This window comes from Alligator mississippiensis, chromosome 4 (assembly GCF_030867095.1).
Source record: "Alligator mississippiensis isolate rAllMis1 chromosome 4, rAllMis1, whole genome shotgun sequence".
Taxonomy (NCBI): Eukaryota; Metazoa; Chordata; order Crocodylia; family Alligatoridae; genus Alligator; species Alligator mississippiensis.
Genome location: NC_081827.1, coordinates 27,506,536 through 27,528,874, shown reverse-complemented (window position 1 = coordinate 27,528,874; position 22,339 = coordinate 27,506,536). Strand labels below are relative to the sequence as shown.

At 43.7% G+C, this 22,339-nt stretch overlaps 1 protein-coding gene across 1 annotated transcript in view; it reads right to left on the bottom strand.

Moving 5' to 3' along the window:
• Positions 1-22,339, bottom strand: part of PRKAR2B (protein kinase cAMP-dependent type II regulatory subunit beta) — a 170,400-nt gene that overhangs the window by 89,661 nt on the left and 58,400 nt on the right. Inside the window, exon 2 of the mRNA XM_059725560.1 lies at positions 2,791-2,826. Coding sequence (XP_059581543.1) covers positions 2,791-2,826 — 36 coding nt within the window. The remainder of the gene's footprint in view (positions 1-2,790; positions 2,827-22,339) is intronic.

Here is a 22,339-nt window from a genome sequence, read left to right as displayed (position 1 = left end):
AGTAGGGCTGTGCAAAACTTGGGCAGCTGTTTCATTTTGGAGGTGTTTCGGCCTGTTTCGGCACCCAAAACACTGAATCCGAAACTAAACGGAAGGCTCCGAAACAAAATGAAACCATCTGACACATTTTGGAAATGGTTCGGATGTTTCAGAGTCGAGCTCATGGGGAAGAAACTCAGAAGAGGGTGGGGAAGGACTGCTCTGATATTGACATCTGTAGCTGGCCACTGTCTGCGATCTGTCCCCGAGGTCCCTTCCAATCCCAGTGCTCTGGGGGAGAGACGGCAGCCTGCTGTCATCCTGCGCACAGATCTGGGGGCTTGTGCCACCCGGGAGGAGTCTAGCACAGCCCCACAGCCCTCCTGGGGGGGTGCAGGCCCCCAGATCTGCATGCGGGATGACGGCATGCTGCCACTGTGGGCTGGGGCCAGCACCAGCACCCGAGTCTGCTTGGTGCCACCCATGCCAAGTGCTGGTCCCAGCCAGCAGTGGCAGCTTACTGTCATCCCACACACAGATCCAGGGGCCCATGACCGCTGGGAAGAGTCCGGCACAGCCCCACAGCCCTCCTTTTAAAGTGCAGGGAGGCTGGGGCCAGGCAGGGTAGTCACGGGGGCTTCTCCTGTGGCTCCCCCTGCCGGGAAAGAGGCAGGCACAGCCAGAGGAGCCACGGGCAAAGCCCCCATGGCTGCCCTGCCCGGCCCCATCCCCTCGACACTTCATAAAAAAGAAAAAAAAAGCCCTTGCTCACCAACTGCAGCAGCGGCGATCAGGGCCTCTGAGGGCTTCTGGCAGAGCCCCCCCGCGCAGCGAGGGGCTGTTGGAGGGTAGTGGTGATCGTCCCCTTCCACTTGGCATCTGCACAGCAGCTGTTGCATTGCATGGGTGCAGTGCAGCTCGGCTTTGAGCCTTGGGCCCTGGATTTGAGCCTTGTTCCCAATGGAAGAGGAGCTTCCCCACTACTCTGTATCCAGTAAATATTAAATGCAAAGTGAAGTATGTCACCTTCAAGAGAAGAGTCTGGTTAATAACTAAACTATGACCTGGTACTTAGAGCTTTTACTCTTGAGTTTCTGCTAAGCATTTGTTCTTGTATTAGTCCAATGAAAGATACTCAAATATCCTTCCTATATATTTTGGGATATATTAGTTGTTATGTTTAGTGGTTAAAACTGTTCATGTTTGAAGCATATATAAAATAAAAAACAATGCCAATTACATATAGCAGCTGAAAACCTCACATCATTTGGATTTTTCCTCCTCATGTCAGGAGTTCACAGAGCAGCTTTTAGTTGAGTAGTCCAATGGGTTACCAAGAAAACAAACATTCGTAGTATAGCATTAACGGTGAGATTTATAGGAAGAAAATGTTCTCTTTCCACAAGAGAAAAAAATATACTATGCATTAATGGTCCATAAACATAAAAAACATTGTTTTTTGCAGAAAGTGTCCAAAACTACTGATGCATGCTTATTTTCTTGCCAGTTTTAACACTTAAAAATAAGTGGTGATTTCCCTACAAATATAGAATCTAATATGTTTCCATCTATTAAAATACAAAGATTTGTCCTACCTTTGTTAAAAATTTCCTCTAATGGAAAGTGAGCGATCAAATATTTCAATTAGCACTATAAATATCTTCACTTTTATTGAGTTCTCATATTTAGTACCCATCATTATATTTCATAATCTCCAGCAATTTAGTGTCTTATAAAGTCTATCTATTAGCAGATACATGAAAAATATACTGTATTTTGAGAGGAATTATACTTGTTTATTGTGTGTCTTCACTTACCACAGGCACTCTCCTGCTATGTGACATTACATTTATTTTACACAATTCCTGGTTTCGATATGACACATTTTTATATTACAAATAAGAAACATCACAGAAAACTTGTCAGGAGATAAGCTAGAGATTTTGGCAGTCAGTTTGGAATTCTGAAATGAGCGCTTTACCCGATTATTTTTGCTAACGTAAGTAAGAGACCTAACAGTTGAAAAGTAAGACATCTAACAGTTGAAAATATCAGTTTTGTTATCCTTGGGATTCAAATTTAACATAATAAGACAAATGGAATTGGTTCAGATTCCCATTGCTGCCAACTCTCACAATTCTACCATGAGTCTCACAAAATCTGGTGATTTTTTTAAAGCCACATCTTTTGGATTCACATAATTTAAATAAATAAAAGCTAAGTTTCTAGCCATCAGGGCTACAAAAATAGCTTAGTAACATGAATCCCCAAGGCTGTTATCCCAAAGTATGAATTTAAAAAGCTTAGAAGTTGGGGTTTTTTTCCATCTAATTATTTTGGAGTTGATTCACTGTTTTAGAATGCTGAGAGTTAACAGTACTGCATCTCAGAGCTTCTATTTCAGGTTGCCTACTAATTCAACAACACAACATTGCAATCGTTTTCATTCACATTTTCAATGTCTTCTTAGTACCCATTAGGACTAGAAACATACTTTTTTTTAAAAAGCTTCAATTTTTGAATAATTTTGTAACACTGGGAGGATTCTACACAAATTTCAGCACACCACATAATTAACATGAAGTAAACTCATGTTAGCTTTCTTTGAACATATCTAATTAACCTTACAGTACAGGGGTTGCCAAACCACAACTCACAAGCTAAATGCTGCCTTAGACAGTTTACATGCAGCTCCTGAAGAGCCATTTCATTACAAATTATTATTTGGCCACCCCTATTATAGCATTTGTCAGAATCATCGTTATATTTTAATGTTAGACCAATAAAACATACAACTTTAATCAAACCTACCTGAGGCCCGTCTGGTGAATCGGTTTATTACTGGAGCTAAAAGAAAGAAAAAAAAAAAAAGGTAAAATTTAATTAGTTTATTATTACAATAGTATAAAGATACAGAACATTAAAAACAAAACACTGAAGTATGTAAACAATTAAAAGTTAGTCTAGGAATCCATTAAAAATTTGTAGATTTTTAGAGAAATGAGTCTCATGTATATCTAACAAACAACATTTCAAAAGGCATGGTAGATAGCTGAAGAAGAGTTAAAATATTTTTATTTTTTTCTTAAATGCTACTGCAGTCATGAACTAACTGCTGCCAGTGACTCATGATAAAATATTTTATGCTTTCATCTATGAAAATAACTGTGACCACAAGATGCCAACTTCTACAATGATGCAATGATTAAGAGAATGGACTTAAAACTATACACTATGTAAAACTGCATATTAACTTATTGATGTTGTTGCATAGGAAAAGATCAACTTAGAATTCTATGTAAGAAGCAAATGTTACACTGGACTGATGTTCATGTAAGTCAAGAACAAATGACAAACACACACTGGGTGATCTGTGGCTTCAAGGCAGAAGCAACTCTGATAGTTTAATGCAGAAATCAGCAATCTACAGCCTCCAGGCCAGATATGGCCTAAGGAGCTGGGGAGTCAGAGCATTCAGCAGCAAGGGGCTCATTCATATAGCGTGGCACTATCCCACAGCCAGACAGCTGGGCAGCAGGGCTGTGCAAAGCTTCAGTCGCCGATTCGATTCGACGCAGATTCACCCCGATTCAGTGGGTCAATCTCCAAGTCCAAAATCGAATCAGAGGACCCTTTAATCTCTCCGAATCTAACTGGAACCCTCCGAATCAATTTGGAGAGATTCAGAAAGAATCGACAGTTCGGACATAGACACAGCTTTAAATGTTTTTTCTACATACCTCTAGGTAGCAGGCAGCTCGTGAATGCTGCAATGCTGTGGCACATGGAGTGTCCCGCAGAAGTGTGGGGAGCTCCCCAGCACACTTGGCAGCAGACCCAGAAGTGAACCAGAAGTTCCAATTCCGGTTCTGCCAGACAGTGCGCTGGGCCCCACCCCCGTGCCTCCTCGGCTTGGCAATTGGTGTCTCCTGGGCCTGAGGGGGCACCTGGGGTCCCCCTGAGGGCAATCGTACTTCCGGTTCACTTCTGGGATCACCACCGAGCATGCAGGCCCCCCGCGCTCCTGTGGGACGCTCCATCTGCCCCAGCATCACAGCGTTCACAAGCTGCGCTTGGTACCTAAAGGTATGTAGAAAAACATTTAAAGCTGTGTCTATGGCCAAATCACTGATTCTCTGAATCAGAATCGAATCTTCAGATTCAGCCGAATCAAATCAGGGACAGTGATCCGAACTGATGAATTGAATCACTGCCCCCGATTTGGGCCGAATCCAAATCCGAATTGAACAGGGCCCACTTCGCACATCCCTACTGGCAAGGAGTTCAACCCATGTTATGCTGCAGCTGGGTGGCAGAAGAAACAGAGGAGAGAAGTGGTGGCAGCAGCAGCCTAGCCACTGCCTAGTTCAGACCTGCTTTTTTTTTTTTGGTTTAGTAATAAAAGTACCAATAATAATAGTACTACCGCAACTAAGATCTGTAAAGCTTATTTTGAAGTTTTTCCAACAAGGACCAAACTAGAATGAAAATATACTCAGAGTGGCTTTCAGTGCCATTTGATGTTTTCTGTTGCTTAACAGATGCAATGCTGTACTGCAACTGCAAATTGTGTTTCAATTAGAGGATTTCATTTAAGTGCATGATCTCACTGTAAAACTAGCTTGACTTTTTATATTCTTTGTTCCCACAAAAGTATTTTGCATGCTTTCACAAAGGGTCATCATTAATAATGGATGAGAATGATACAGATTTTAGTATTATCATCAAGGTTCTGATTAAATCTCTCACTTTGATATTAGGAAAGTAAAAAGCTTCCATATGCTCGTGAAACTATTTAGACTATGATGCTCTGTTTTCTTAATAATACTGTGTAATAGCTGCATATTCTAAACAGCTAAAATGTACCAACCCACAAATATTATCAATCTCTCCACACACACGCTTACCAAAACTGAAAAATCTGTCCTTTCTAAAGGCCTAAATTTCTGTCCAGAAAAATACCCTAACAAAATACTTCAATGTGGAGAACTAGAAGAATTCTTCCGACGCCTGCACCTCGAAGAATATTTCCACGACCAAACTGAACCCACTCCCAACAACAACTCATCCTCTGACAACATTCAGGAAAGGATCAACGCCAAAAAGCCCAAAAAACATCAGATTGGACACCTCGCAGTGGACGAAACCCTAACCTTGACCGCTATATTGACTGCTTCAGGGAAAGAATGAACAATGAAATAATCAGCAACACACGCCACCACAACAACCTCTCTCTACCAGAGAAAAAGGCCGTAGAATCTCTAAGCTCTAACCACCAAATAGTAATAAAACCAGCAGATAAAGGAGGAGCCATAGTCATCCTAAACCATGAGGATTACATAAAGGAAGTCAACAGACAGCTCTCTGACACCACCTACTACAAAGAAGTACAAGAAGATCCTACTCCCCTTTTCACCAAAAAACTCAACAATACCATCAAATCATTTCCATCAAGACTACAAGAAAAACTACAGAGCTTGATCCCCCCGCTACCTAACCCGGGGACTTTTTACATGCTCCCTAAAATCCACAAACAAGGGAACCATGGCAGACCTATCATATCCAACCAGAGCAAGTTTTGTCCAAGACACTACAGACTTTCTACAGAAACTAAAAAACATAGACCACCTTCCCAGCAACACACTCCTAGCCACCATGGACATTACCAGCCTATATACCAACATCCCACACCAGGATGGCATCCAAGCCTGCCTTACATATCTACAGGAACAAGATTACAACTCAGAGTACAGACCCAAAGATATTACTGACCTTATACACTTCATCCTCACGCACAACAATTTCAGTTTTAATAATCAACACTTCCTCCAGATGATGGGAACAGCTATGGGCACTAAAATGGCCCCACAGGATGCCAACCTTTTTATGAGCCACCTGGAAGAAGACTTCCTCAAGAACTGCACCATCAAACCCTTGCTATACTTAAGATACATCGATGACAACTTCATCATTTGAACTGAGAACCTGCAATCTCTGATTGAGTTCCATCAGAAATTCAACAGTCACCATCCGACTTTCTTTAGAATACTCCAGCACCAACATCTCCTTTTTAGACACAATGATCAGTATCCAGAAGGGTAAAATACAGACCACAGTATACAAGAAACCCACAGACCAACATACATATCTGCACAGAACCAGCAATCACCCTAAACACACCAAAAAAGCTGTGATATACAGCCAAGCCCTCAGATACCACCGAATTTGCATTGAGAACACCTGGGAGTGCCACCTCACCAATCTTAAAAAGTCTTTCACCCAGCAAGGAAACTTGTCCAGAGAGATAGATCGCACGTTTGAAAGAGCCACCTGGATACCACGTGAAGAACTGCTGCAGTACAGAAGAAAACCCCCCACAAATCGCACACTGCTGGTTATGACGTATCACCCATCCCTTGAACCTGTACGGAAAATCCTCAAAAAATTGCAAACCATACTAGAAAGAGACCCTATTCTTAAAAAGATCTTCCCAGAGCCACCCATCCTAGCCTTTAAACAAGCACCGAACCTCGCCAACCTCATCACCAGAAGCAAACTTCCTCAAGCCCAGAACACACCAAAAGGATCCAGACCATGCCATGACAAGAAATGCAAAACCTGCCAACACATCTCCACCACCCCCACAATTACTACACCCCACAACAGAGCCATCAGCATCCCAGGATCTTACAGCTGCACCTCCAGAAATGTAATATACCTCATCCAGTGCACCAAATGCCCTGATGGAAAATATGTAGGAGAGACCAAACAACAACTGTGCACCAGAATGAATGCACACTGGAAATCCATCAAAGACAGAAACACCCAATTACCTCTGGGGGTACATTTCTCACAGGACGGCCACTCTCTCTCCAGTCTCTCAGTCCTGATCCTCAAGGGAAACTTACACAACACTTCCCAGAGACGAGCCTATGAGCTCCATTTCATCAACCTCCTGGATACTAGAGATCATGGACTAAACATAGACATTGGATTTTTGATACATTATAATCTGCCTGGCTACTGACTCCCCAGCCCAGCCCAGCCCAGCCCAGCCCCTGGCTTCTTTACTTTTCATTCCATTCAGGAAGAGCACACAGCAACTGCTGAAACTTCCTTAGCTTGACAAAGGATTTTTGAACCCGGAAGCTTGCTTAATATTTATTCTCCAACCATTTGGGTTGGTCTAATAAAAGATATCAAATTCACCCAAGGAACCTTGTCTGGTAGAAACTAAAATCTATGGGCTCCTATATGTGTGCAGGGAGGCTGTTCTGACATGCTGTAATTAATCGAGTCAAGTCATGTGACCACACTTCAGCAGATTCCAGTGTCATGTGTATCAGCGTCCCCCCCACTGAAAAATGGAGGTGGGGCACTTCAAACTAAAGCTCGTTGGACAAGTTTTATTTCAAAGCACCCTGCTGCCGTTTTTCACCATCAGGATGCTGATACATGTGATGCAAAACTGTGGTAATTAAAGTGCCCCCCTCGCCACTCCATGCCTCCTGTAGCACATCTATAAATGACCTATGTTTGCCAGATCCCAGTTCATACAATTATACACAGTTCCAAAATGTGTTTTATTTATTAAGGTGATGTAGAGAGAAGTAAGTAAATAGATATAGTTGGTATCACAAGGATGATAAAAGCTAGCTAACAAAGTTGACGAACAATTAAGTACGCATCTATCCCTACATTTCAAGAGTAAGCAAAAACAACAAATTATATTTAGTAAGTCAATAAAGGTTAAAACATTTTCATCACTCAATGAACCAAGATTGATACTTCACCTGTGCACATTTTAGCATTCAAATATCTTTTTATAAAATTCATGACTACATCTTTGCAAGATAACTCACATCATTTCACAGAAGGAGAAACTAAGAAAAGGTAAAGTGATTTTTCCCCCCCTGACACTAAGCATCAGAGCAAAATGGTTAGAAGGAAATCCTTACTCCCACTCCTACAGATAAGAAAAGATTAATAGTTAGGATGAGCCAAACTAATCAAAACAAGAGAAAAAAAATCTCAGAATCAAAGGCAAGACTGGATACTGCATTGGACTGTGCATTTCAGTCAAACAAGTTATTGGGTTCAATATGGGAGTTACTAGGTGAAATATGGCCTGTGTTATACAAGGTGTCCTTTCTGGTCCTAGAATATATGAAAAAAATACTTTAAAAATATCTATTGTACAAATAGAGGATGATTATGAAATTCAGCTGATACTCCTTGGTTGTCCACTACAGATATTCACATCCACTCCAAAATGGTTAGAAGTTAGGACAAAATGTTAAGTTCCTTTACTCTAAATTTTTTTTTTCCCCCCTCTCTAGTTATCTGATTCTGGCTGGTTTGTTCAATGACAGGTTGTCTGGAAGAATGACTCTGACTAACTGGGGAGTTGTTAGGTCTATAGGGAGCCTCTTTCTTCCTTTGTGAGGGGCCAAAGAAGCTCTGAGAACAAAAAGCAGAACAGCAAGAGAGAAAGAGAAATCTAAGGAATATGCAAGCAACCAAAAACACATCACTTGGAACAAAGACAAATGTCATTTTCTTGTCTTCTGTAGCTATAGCACAGCTTTCCAAACAAATATGCTTCCCAATCTACAGCAGTAATGTTAGTATGAATTTTAATGTATATATTCATCAGAATCCAGAGCTAAGTGGCTGCCTGTGAAGGGCCATATGGCTGGGGTGGGGCAGATGAGGGGGACCTACAATACAAGGTTTGTGGGGAGCACAGGGGAGACCCACACAGCCTGGCCCCCCTCTGCATACACCTCCCTCCTTACGCCTCCACCATTGCTTACCTTCAGCTCTGGCTCTGGCCCCAGCCTGACCCCATGTCTGGAGCTGTCATCTCTGCTTGTGCCTGGCCAAGCTAGGCCAGGGACACCACCACTGAGCCACAACAGAAGGTAAGTGCCAGGTGGACCAGGCAGCAGGGGAAGCAGGCATAGGCACAGGGTGGGGGAGCAAAGGGTAAGAAGGGCAGGCACAGGAAGGGGGGCAAGGGATGGATGGGCAGGGACTGGGAAAATTCAGTGAAGGCAGGCATAGGCATGGAAGGAAAGTGGTGGGGGAACAGGAGGCAGGCAGCAGGCAGGGGGCAAGTGACAGGAGGGACAGGCAGCAGGGGGCAGACATGGGCACAGGGAGCAATGGGTAAGGTAGGGAGCCAGGTGAGGGGCAAAGGAGGAGGACCTGGCTCCTTGCTTCCTCACCACTGCTTTCCCTGCCACAGATTTAAGATCACCCCCAATAATCAGATTCTACATATGGAAAATTATAAGAAGTTTTTATAAATTGGGTGAGGGGGTCATCTTACCATATTTATCTGAATCCAAGATGACTTTAAATGTAACATTCACATTTCTACTGACATGTTAACACATATCAGCATAAATAAAGATATTTAATAAAATAAAGAAGTACAAAAAAAATCAGAATATCAGATTCCCTACATTTTTTTTTAACAAATAAGCAAGCAAACAAGGCAAATGTACAAAAACAGAAGTTGTCTATTTCTTCTCTATGATTCTAGAATTCCATTTTTAAACTGAATTTTAGAAGCCATTAATTTACTTTATGGGCTACATATCTTTGCCTTTTAAAATCCTAATAGAAAGATCTATACTGCAAAATAGTTTCTCAAGAATAGTGCCACAGCTAATCTCCAAGCACTACTGCATTATGATATACTAATTTATTTCTTTAGAAACCAAGAGCTTGGCTTGCAGGTGAAATTGCAAAGCAACTTGTAAAATGATACAAGCAGTACATGGTCACTCATGCCATGAAAGTATTAAGATTAGCCTAGTAACAGGGTAGATAAAAAAAAATCTATGATTTTTTTAAATTTAAAAAAAAAATCAGATTTTTTTGCTTCAATCATATTTTTGTATTTAATTGTATTATTTGATTTTTTTGTAAGATACTCTTAAAAAAATAAACCTATATAAAGATAGGTGTAATCTAAAATACATTAAAGCTCAAAGACATCATCATGGAATAAGGATTATAACTTCTAGTGATACTCTATTTGAAGCAATATATACATGTAAACTTTTTAGAAAAAATTTATAAATAGGTCACAAAAGGCCATGGACTATATTGAGGGCCCAACATTATGGGGTTCCCAGAGGCTCCTCTATAGATTAGTACCACTCTACCCAATGGGACTCGGTGCTCAGTTTAGAAGATCCCTTTAAACATCTCTGCGATGCTTAGTTTCAGTTCTCAAACTGTGGATTTGTCTCTCCAGAGATAACATCCTTGTTAACAGCAGAGATAACAGACCTGATTATCTACCCATCAGCTCTGTCTCTCTGTAAATTTGTATACACAGAGGTCAAGCCCTTACCTCTCTCTAAAAGTACAAAGTTTCAAGAAATTAAATTAATAGAGGATTGTTAGGGTGGAGTAGATCTCGGCAAGGAGGAAGGAGCAGTAGAAACAAAAGACAAACATTTTGAGCAGAATATTTCAGAAGTCTTGAGGGATAAGTTTCTAAGTGCAGCCTTTCCACTGATTTTAGATCTAGTGAGAGAATGGTACGGTAGTAGGGAAAACCTATGATGGCAGCAGGCTTTCTAGGCCATAAAAAAGACTCTGTTTGGGAATATTTTAATGAAGTTCCTCTACCTGTGGGTAAGACAGGCACGCGTGCAAAATGCAGACAGTGCAACAAAAATACAAGGTCTGGTTGCCCAAATGAAACACTGTGAGAAGTGCTCCTTCTCATAAGGAAGCTCCTTTGAAGATGATAAATAGAACATGTCTGAACATTCAGGATCTCCAAGTTAGTAAACTTTATTTCATACTTCTTTCTTAAGGACTTTATGGAACTATCATATTTTTAATGCAGTTGTAATACAAAATAATGGCTGAAATAGGCAGCTCTTCCTTTTACAGTTTCACTTCTAAAGTGGTACCAAGTGCAATGAGTGTATACTAAATGAGCAGTATTGTAGTCACTGCATTGACTTCTTTTGTTCAGGAGGATCCATCCTTAACATACAGGATTCTGACTATCCATCTTCAGCATCATCATCCTTGTCTACAGTTTCAGAATTATCTGCTGATGATACCAGTGTTCCAGTCAAATGCATGTCAAACACCCACAAATCGCACACCGCTGGTTATGACGTATCACCCATCCCTTGAACCTGTACGGAAAATCCTCAAAAAATTGCAACCCATATTAGAAAGAGACCCTATTCTTAAAAAGATCTTCCCAGAGCCACCCATCCTAGCCTTCAGACAAGCACCGAACCTTGCCAACCTCATCACCAGAAGCAAACTTCCTCAAGCCCAGAACACACCAAAAGGATCCAGACCGTGCCAGGACAAGAAATGCAAAACCTGCCAACACATCTCCACCACCTCCACTATTACTACACCCCACAACAGAGCCATCAGCATCCCAGGATCTTACAGCTGCACCTCCAGAAATGTAATATACCTCATCCAGTGCACCAAATGCCCTGATGGAAAATATGTAGGAGAGACCAGACAACAACTGTGCACCAGAATGAACACACACCGGAAATCCATCAAAGACAGAAACACCCAATTACCGGTGGGGGCACATTTCTCACAGGACGGCCACTCTCTCTCCAATCTCTCAGTCCTGATCCTCAAGGGAAACTTACACAACACTTCCCAGAGACAAGCCTATGAGCTCCATTTCATCAACATGCTGGATACTAGAGATCATGGACTAAACACAGACATTGGATTTTTGATACATTATAATCTGCCTGGCAACTGACTCCCCAGCCCAGCCCAGCCCAGCCCAGCCCAGTCTCTGGCTTCTTTACTTTTCATTCCATCCAGGAAGAGCACACACCAATTGCTGAAACTTCCTTAGCCTGACGAAGGGTTTTTGAACCCGAAAGCTTGCTTAATAACTATTCTCCAACCATCTGGGTTGGTCTAATAAAAGATATCAAATTCATCCAAGGAACCTTGTCTGCCTGTGTCCTTAGATCAACACGGCTACAACCCAAACCCCTGTCACACAGTATATCACTTGTAGCAAAAAGAAAAAAAATATCATCCGGAAACAACCATAAGTAAGTTTGTAATAAGAACCAGGGTTGTTGGTTTTAGGTGTGTTGGTGTAAGGACACAGGTAGGTAAGGTTCTTTGGGTAGATGTGATATCTTTTATTAGACCAACTAAATAGTTGGGGAAACGTTCTTTGCAAGCTTTCAGGCACAAACACCCTTCTTCAGGCATTGGAAGACCCTGCTGCTGTTATGAGTTCTCCAAGGTAGAAAAGAATCAACATTAAACAAGAAGCCTGTGAAGATATAAATGAGTGGAAGTTTGAAAGACAAAAGGGTAGAGATAGGAGAAGGGTGGGGAAGGAAGGAAAAAGTGGGAAGGAATGCAGATGGTCAGCTAAAGGCAAGTTACCTGGTATGTCAGATGTCAGGAAGGTTGTAATGTGTCATAAATCCAATGTCTATATTAAGTCCATGATTCTGAATATCTAGTAGATTTATGAAGTGAAGTTCGTAGGCTCATCTACAAATCCTTGCCTGCCTAATAAGAACCAGCAGATTACAGCAAGAGGTGGGTGATTAAAAAATTGCTCAATTTGTTTCTGCAACAAACTCTCCTTTCCGTTTGGAAAAGAAGAACACGCATTTCATTGACAAGGTTCAGTCATTATGACCAGGATACAGTCCACCCAACAGAGCAGATATAGCAGGCAAACTACTGGATAAAGTATATGAGAAAGAAATTGAACAGCATGCAAAACATCTAGAGGGGAAAATTATTAACCTGACCTTTGATGGGTGGAGCAATGTCCACAATGATCCAGTAGTATGTGCTTGTGTGACAGCAGAAGAAGGGACTGTCTACCTTACAAAAATGATTGATACATCAGGAAATTCACACGCAGCAGAATACTTACAAGAAATAGCAGTAAAAACTATAATAAACTGTGGGGAAAAAATTCAAATGTCTAGTACACAGCTTTGTCACAGATAATGCCACAAATGTACCAAAGATGAGAAGAAATCTAAAAAAAAGGTAAGAAAGCCCCAAGCTAACAACATATGGCTGCAGCACTCGTTTGATGCACTGCTTACCCAAAGACTTCTGTGCTCCAGAAATAAGGGCTAATGTTGTTGAAGTTGCAAAATACTTCTGTAACAACCACTTTGCAGCAGCTGCTCTGAAGAAAGCAGGGGGAACCAAACTAACTCTCCCACAAGACATGTGATAGAAATCAATTGTGGGCTGTTTTGAGCAATATACTGAAAATTGGCGTAATCTGATAACAATTCATGAACAAAACTGTGACAAAATAGATGGAACTGTCACAGCCAAAGTTCTCAATATTGGGCTAAAGAGAAATGTAGAACGGATGCTGACTACCCTGAAGCCTATTTCTGTAGCCTTGAACAAGGTACAAGGAAATTGCTGTTTTATTCCTGATGCTGTGGAAATTTGGCAGGAACTGATTGAGACCTTGAAAAGAGAAATACACAATGACAGAATTAAATTACAGGCATTAAAAAAAACGAATGGATCAAGCATTATCTCCAGCTTATTTTCTTGTCAGCATTCTCACTACTGGTACCAGGGTCAATCCTTAATTGCTGAAGAAGAGAAGTTGGCTATGACATGGGCTTCCAGCAATCATCCCTCCATAATACCAACTATAATAAATTTCAGCTAAGGGTGAACCATTCAAGAAATATGTTTGCTGATGAGTTTTTAAAGAAAGTCACACCAGTTAACTGGTGAAAGTCACTTAAGCACCTGGATCCATCAGAGACTACTGAAGTGATAATCCATCTTTTAACAGCAGTAGCTTCTTCTGCAGGTGTAGAAAGAGTATTTTCTTCCTTTTGACCAATTTATTCTAAATTGAAAAATTGCTTGGGAACTGAAAAAACAGGAAAGCTTGTCTCTCTTTTCCAGTCTATGAATAAACAGGAAGAGGAAGGTGAAGACTGAGTTTGCTGCATAACCCAGTATTTTAAGTTTCTCACGTTGACCTGAGTGAAATAATCTATTTTTTATTCATAGTTTCATAGTAGTTTGGGGTGGGAAGGGACCTGAACAGATCATCTAGTCTGACCCCGCCCCCCCCGGGCAGGTGCACATGCTGGGATCACACGACCCCAGACAGGTGTTCATCCGACTTCTTTTTGAATTTACGCAAGGTAGGAGCGAGTGCTTATTAAAAAACACATTTCACATTTACAACTAAAACAGTTAAAAATTCAAAAATATATATGCTTGTTTTGTTAAAATAATTATGTTTGTTGCTGAAGAAAACTATCCAAAATATATAAGCTTGTTGTTTTAGTTAAATAAAACTATTTAAATGCCTGTTGTTTTTGGTGACAGTCGTTGTCCTCATAATACAGCATGGCAAAAATATCCCCCAGATAGCCACGATTAACCTAGTGAATTGGAAATAGTTCATCTCACAATACCTTCACAAGTATCTGCTTCAATTAGCTTTGGTAATTAAAATAACCAAATTAGGGGTGCACCAATAAAGTTTTTCTTGGCCTATACCAATAGCCGATTATTAACCAGCCATATTGGCCGATACCGATCCAATAACTGATTTACAGGGATGCAGCTGGGCAGCGTAGATAGCAGCACCCTGCAAATAAGTCTGCGGATGGAAAGGGGTGTGGGAAAGGGAAGAGATGTGGGGGGAGCAGATCAAGGTCCCCACAGTGAAGGATGAAGTGGGGCAGGGGGAGGATGGAGCCGCGGGTGGCTCGTCCAGGGGATCAGCCCCCCAGTGGTTAAAAATGGCAGCAGGAGCGCTTGAACTAAAGCTTGTCAAATGAGCTTTAGTTTAAGCACTGCCATCACCATTTTTAAGCATGGGGATGCTTCTAACCAGGGCGGAGCCAAGCAGGACAAGGGTAGATGCAGGCTGGCCACTGTGGGCTTGGGGCACCCTGCTCTGCTGCCTTTGCCCCAGGGGCTCCTTATTGGCTATGCGCCCCCTGCCTATCTGGCAGTGGAAAGCACAACTTGATGCCCCCACTGCTGCAGGGAGGGCAGGGAGTGCACCACCGGCATGAGACCCCTGGGGCAAAGGCAGTAGAACAGAGTGCCCCAACAGCCCACATCTGCCTCATGCACAAACCAGGGGAGTGGGGGGCACATACTCCCCCATGCCTCCCCAGGGGATGCATGCAGTGGCAGGGAGCTGCCCCGCCTCCCTTCCTGTGCCCACTGGATGAGCTCTATCCTGCTCCCCGCCCCAGCCCTGAGTCCCATTCACCACCCTGGCTGGGCAGTGCCCCAAGCTCCACTCTCTCCCTCACCGTGGGGGCCTCAATCTGCCTTCCACTGCCATGCCCCTTCCCCATACCGCTTCCCCTCCACAGACTGCACTCCACACTGCCCGGCTGCATTCCTGGCCACGTCCAGGAGCCCCAGCCAGGAGCCATAGTATATTTATTGGTGACATTATTGGGTACACTGGCCAAAAAAAAGCCGATAGCCGATAATGTTAATTTTTCTTTTTTTGATGCCAATCTGATATGGCACTCGTATCTCAGTGCACCTCTAAACCAAATCATAACTCAGTTTTCTGATGTAGCTGCAAAATTAATCTGAAAAAATATCAAAATTAATCACTGCTTTAAAATGTAGTGTGTACCTTCTAAAAATAAAACCTACATCTATCTCTGAGTTATGAATGTATGTATTAAGGTTGTATCAAACAACAAGAATGCACTTTTTGTAGAAAACAATGATTAAACCAAGGCTTCCTGACCAGTGATTTAAACCAAATCCACCCTGCCTGGTAGTAGGACGAAGCCATCAGAAAAGCCAATGGCACTTTATCCTGCATCAGCAGATGCATGACGAATAGGTCCAGGGAGGTGATACTTCCCCTCTATAGGGCGTTGGTCAGACCGCAGTTGGAGTACTGCGTGCAATTCTGGGCGCCACACTTCAAGAAGGATGCGGATAACCTGGAGAGGGTACAGAGAAGGGCAACTCGTATGGTCAAGGGCCTGCAGACCAAGCCCTACGAGGAGAGACTAGAGAAACTGGACCTTTTCAGCCTCCGCAAGAGAAGGTTGAGAGGCGACCTTGTGGCTGCCTTTAAGTTCATCACGGGGGCACAGAAGGGAATTGGTGAGGATTTATTCACCAAGGCGCCCCCGGGGGTTACAAGAAACAATGGCCACAAGCTAGCAGAGAGCAGATTCAGATTGGACATTAGGAAGAACTTCTTCACAGTTCGAGTGGCCAAGGTCTGGAATGGGCTCCCAAGGGAGGTGGTGCTCTCCCCTACCCTGGGGGTCTTCAAGAGGAGGTCAGATGAGTATCTAGCTGGGGTCATCTAGACCCAGCACTCTTTCCTGCTTATGCAGGGGGTCGGACTTGATGATCTATTGAGGTCCCTTCCGACCCTAACATCTATGAATCTATGAATATCACTGCAAACAGCATAAAAAACAAAACTACTGGTAAGTGGCCAAACTCTTTATAATCCTGGTTTGCCTGTCACATCTACTGATTAACCCCATCCTGCAGTATCAACAGAACAGAAATGCATGTATAAACCCTTGTGTACATCCACACAAAACGATTCAAAGAAAGAATGGCTGAGATATTCTCCATCTTTTATCTGTTACAAATTTTCAACTATTCATAACTGTAGGTGTATAAAGCATTTCACATGCAAATACAAAGACAAGCTCCCTGCCTGAAGGTGCTTTCAGCTTGTATTAGACTGATAACCCAGCACACTGAAAAGCTTTGTGGGAACAAGGTTAATAATAGGAAGAGGATGCTGCTCATGGACAGCCTATTTATTTTTCCATATGATCATATCATAAGGCTTTTTTCCCATTTTTAATGAGAAACATAAAAAATTATTTGATGGATTAAAAACTTCTTTTGATGTCAGAATATAGAACTAAGTTAAAAAAAATTCTTGCTGTGTTCAACTGACCCTTGTAATCTGAAATATGCATTATGCTGCATAGCACATCAAGGCACTTTTGCTTTATAAATTCATCCTAATATTGCTTATACCAGTGGTGCTCAACCTCCAGTCTATGAGCTACATCCAAACTGCAGGGCTCCCCATGGACACAGAAATTTGGAAACAGGGAAATCATGGCAGCATCAATTTCATGTGGTACACAGCGCTGGACTGAACCTGTGGACCACCTCACACTGGATTGAGCCCACGGACTAACACCACCCATAGGTTCTGACTTGCAGACATACCCTGTGCCACTCAGAGGGCCTGTTGGGCCAGAAGGTTGAGCACCCCTGGTTTAAATCAATATATTTGATCACTGTTCTACAATAAACACTCAAAGTTATTTAGCTTAGAGGAAAAATATTATTTGTGCTATAATTTCCAGTCCCAACCTATATCAGAGACTGCAGCAAGTAACAGCTGCCAAGAATTTGCCAACAGACAAAACTGTAGCTGTAAGGAAACCCTGGACTGGTGACTTTAGTGGCCCTACTCTGAGTTTACCCAGCTTACTCAACAAGAACGTGGACATATGAAATACTTCCATTAATGTAACTGGAATTAAATCAGTGTAAAACATTTGTAGAAGGACAATGTACACCTCTAAATTGTTACAGAATTACCCCAGAATGAATGGGGAATAAAAGAATATCTGTATAAAATGCACTAGTTTGATGCCAGTCAACCCTACTTGCCTACCCTACTAACTAAGGCATGTGTTTGGGGCCCCCTCTATACATGCAGATAAAGGTGTGATGGGATCTATTGGTGAACAGCAGCATAGCACACTTTGCCAGGCTTCTCTTGGCTTTAGCAAACCAGTACTTCCACTGCCCTTCCATCACATGGACCACTATCATGTCCCCCAGCACCTACACAGCCTGAGGAATGGAGATGAGAGTTTAGCTGCACTGGACGCCTGCTGCAGCACAACCCCCGCAGTTCTCCTGCATCACTGTGAGCATGCCATTGTACTGGAGCCACAAACATCCTGAATAGCATAATGCAGGTTGACCCGCTGTGACAACCACTTCTCCCCCCCCAAAATGGGATCAAGACACCCAAAGAGCAAGGCTGCAGGAGCCACCAGAAATGTCACCACCTCCAAGAGTCTTCCCAGACTAGGGAGAAGTCCTAGAGATGGCATCCCAGAAATTATTTGAAATATCGAAACTTACCTTCAAGTTTGAGGATAAACAATGACTGCTTGTTACATTTCCCACCATCCTTTGCTGATGTCTAGACAGCAGCTCAGGCAAAGATGCTATCAGAGCTGAGCACAGCAGAGGAGGAGGATGACAAAGAAGAAGAGGCAGGATGAGTTGCTTGCAACCTCATAGTGCAGGACCAGAAGAGGTGGTAATAGCAGACAAAGATGGAGGGCTTCCAGGACCATAGTACTGACCACAGCAGGATGCCACTCAGGTCAGGAGGGCTGCCAATATACTGGTAAGATGGACCAAGGGGTAATGAGGCAACTAAGAGAAGTCACAGTTCACTTGCCCCCCTCCTCCTCTCCCCACTTCCCAGCTGTACCCACCAATCCTGGATCATTTCTTAAAGGCAATTTATTGCCTTAATTTTGCACAGTTAATTTGTTTGGTTGGTTGTTTGATTAAAAAAAAAACATTTAAGTTCAAAAACCCTTGCTAGCTCTTATTTATCTCTCTTCATTCACTTTCCACACCTTACCCATGATCAAAGCAGTTGGACAAGGTCTTCCTCAGAAAGTTATCCTGCTGTTTGTGGTTCTCAGTAGCAGCCGCTAAGGTGGTAATTGTAAATTTTGTTTCCAGGGTCCAGTGGTCCTGTGTAAGACTTCATCAGTCGTATGTAACAGGCAGGTAGTCTCCAGAATCAGAAAGCTAACTTCATTTATTTTGATGGCAGATGAACCCTGAGCAAACATTCCTCATATCATAAGAGAGACAAGGCTGCAACTGTGAAGGATCATTCATTTCTATGTACTATCCATCAACAATGCAAATGAACCTCCATAGCAAAACACCATGCTATGCAACACAATGGAAAAAAGTCATTTATGTATTCAGAGCCACAAAGTATCCCATGTAAGCAGGTTTGGCACTATGACACCAATTCTGACACCCCTTGGTGATCAGTCCTACCTGCTATGCCCTCCAACCTTAGCTACCTCCCAATTTTTATCCTACCTGCCACATCTTTTGGTGTTAGGTACTAGTTTGGGAGGCAGCCCTCAATCGCTGGAGTGGCAGCTTAGCTCCTTTCCTCCACCCTGCTCCACCTTGTCTGTCCCAATCAGCACTTGGCCTAGCAAACCCTGTCAGCAGCTGCCTGCAGGCTCCCCATGTTTGCTCCACTGTTCTGAGAACTATTTTTAGGCCCAAGCAAACTCTGGCCCTCTCAGCCTATAACTCAGTCCTAGGTGCTGCTGAGCCTGCCCCTTAACGCTGAGGTCTTGACAAGCCCAAATTATCAGTCCCAGTGTTGGGGCTTCTCACCCTCAGTCTGTCTTCCCAGGATCACTACCCCTAATCAAGTCCTTCCTATATTGAAAGAGTCTTTCAGGGCTTGATTGCCTGTCTTCAGCTCTCTGGGCTTCTACCCTTAATGGAGCCCCTTGGCTCAAGTGCCTGCAATTGGCTACCTGAGCTTTATCATCCATGATCCACTCACCCTGGGCAGTTTCCACCCTAAGCCTTCAACTGCTTCTCATAGAAGCTCCATCTATAGTGTGCTTGGCTTAGACTCAGCCCTCTCCAGAGTATGTTTGATTCAGTCTTGGCCTCCTCCCTGGCCATGCTAGCCTACACCCTGCTCTACATACTGAATGTGTATTCTCACACTGCTGGCCAGCACTCATGGAGTGCCCTCTATATATAGCACTTCTAGCTAGCCCAGCATTCACGAAGTGCCCTTTATATGTAACAGTTCTAGCTCCTTCTGGGGCATAATTGCCCCCACATCTGCTCTGCCCCAGACAATGCACACACAAGGCACATCCCCACATGCAGGAGTGTGTGGTTGCCATGGTAAAAATAGCAGCACAAATTTGTGCCATTGCTTTTTGCTGCTGTGCACACCCCTGTACATGGGGTTGGTGCAGGGCATGTTGTCCGGGGGCCATAGAGGGGGCTGGGGCCACCACCTGTGCTGGCCCCAGCAGCCTTACCTGGGTCCTGGGGGCCTCCCAAGGCAGCAGCGGCAGTATTCCGGCTACCTGGAATCTAGCCAGCAGTCAATGTGGCTCTGGCCAGCCAGACTCCAGTTTCTGGTGGTGCACACTGCTGCCATGTGCACCATGCTGCTTTTTCTAGAGGCAGTTTTTTTTACACCAGGATCTCCCAGTGTTAAAAAACACACTGTGCTGCAAATTAGCAGCACAGCAAACAGGTGCAAGTGTGCTATGTGTGGTTTGCTGCACCTGAAATGGGCTTGAGGCACCACAAACTGCATGTGTACATCTGTCGGGACACACCCACATGTCCTATCTAAGCACCCCCAGTGGTTGTAACAACCTGGCACCCCTCCACTAGGCACTCTTAGTGGCTGTACCAACCCTAGTGCCCTGTGGCTAGGTCGCCATAGGGTCCTCTCTAAACACTATAGGCCACCCCATGCCTCACAGCAAAATAGCAAATAAATCCATGAAGTATCACAAAAAGTTAACTCAGGATCTCTGTACCACAGGGAAAAAAATGCTCCACTTCTGGGTGTCTATTTCCTGCCAGCTCCATGGAGTAATCTTACTGTCTGTAGTCCAGTCAGCCGATAACCTTCCTGGGGACAGCTCCTCTCCCCTCTGTGTTCCAGGGAAGACTAAGTCTCCAACCTAGGAGCTAGGCTTATGTAAGCTTATCCCTGTGCTCCACCCACTTCCAGCTACACACACAATAGAGCACCGGGGCTTTCCATTAGTATCACTAGCAGCCCCAAGGCACTGCTGTAGCCCACTGTAGCTTTGTAGCTCCTGCTCTTAACTCAGCTGCCTACAGCTCACATCTGGCTCTAAGTCAGCTGCTTGCAACTTTCTGCAGCTACATAATGCTCCCCTCTCTAAGTGACAGGAGTGCCCTCTCTAAGTCCCCTGTTACATATCAATATTCATGCCATTGACAGATCCTGCTATTTGTGCCACATAGGACTCTTGGGGAGTCCTATATGGACAAATCCACAGATGACCTCCTGAGGACTGAAAAGCCTGAAGAAACACTGGGCAAACACCTTCTTGATGGCCAGTGAATTTGCCCAAGCCAAGCTGAGCAGCCACAGGCTACTGATACCTGGGGTTTGCCAGTCTCCAAGATGGATATCACCATCCACTTTTTCATAGTCAAAGGCACATGCAGATTGCTGGTCTGCCTCCACGATTCAGAAGAAAGCTTCACACTGGATATCTCCAGAAAACTGGAGATTGTTCATTGTAAAGGCCTCACAATACTGTTGATCTCACCTATATTGCACCACCCTCTCCCACTAGTCCATATTCAATGACTCTGCCCAGAAGCTGTGGTAGAAAGCCTGGAGGGGTTCCGAAAGCATACCATACTCATATATCAGTCACGTGCCATGAACAGGCCAAACAGTGCCAGCGTTTGCCTTCTCAGAGACTCGGGTCACCATAGTCTGTCTGGCACGGCTCTGGAAAACCATCTCATGCAACAGACTAACCATGCAGATAAGGATAATCATGGAGTTGAAGGTTTGGTGTCACAATGACATAAGTATTGCCAAGACCTAACAGCATTGTTCAGTCATGGTCTGTAGGAGACTGAATCAGTAGATATCTATGCCATACTTTTGTGCTGTGGGAAATGGTGCAGGATCCTGGTGGACGCAACAGGCTCAGAAGGTAGTAATCAATGGCTTAATGTCTAGTTGGCAGCTGGTATCAAGGAGAATGCCCCAAGTCCTGGGGCCAGTTTTGTTCAATGCCTTCATCAACAACTATGAAGACTGCAAGGAGAAGGGGTTCCCAAAGTTTTTATGCCGCGGCCCAGCAAACCATGGCCCGGCAGTGGTCATGGCCCAGCAGTCATGCCTGACCACAGCCGGAATTTCCGGCCAGAAGACAGGTAAGGATACCCCCACCCCCCGGGCAGAGGGGGTGGGCCAAACCTTGTGCTGCTGCGGACCCTGCAAAAAGAGCCGCGGCCTCTCCGCCCAGCTCTGGGGGGCCACGGTTTACCAGTCCATGGCCACTTCCGGTCCAGCAGCCAACTCTGCTGTGGACCAGCAGTTGACCCGCCATGGTCCAGCACCAGGCTGTGGCCCAGGGATTGAGAACCCCTGGCATAGAGTGCACCCTCAGCAAGTCTGCAGATGACACCAAGCTGGGCGGAGTAGTAGATATGCTGGAGGGTAGGGCTAGGA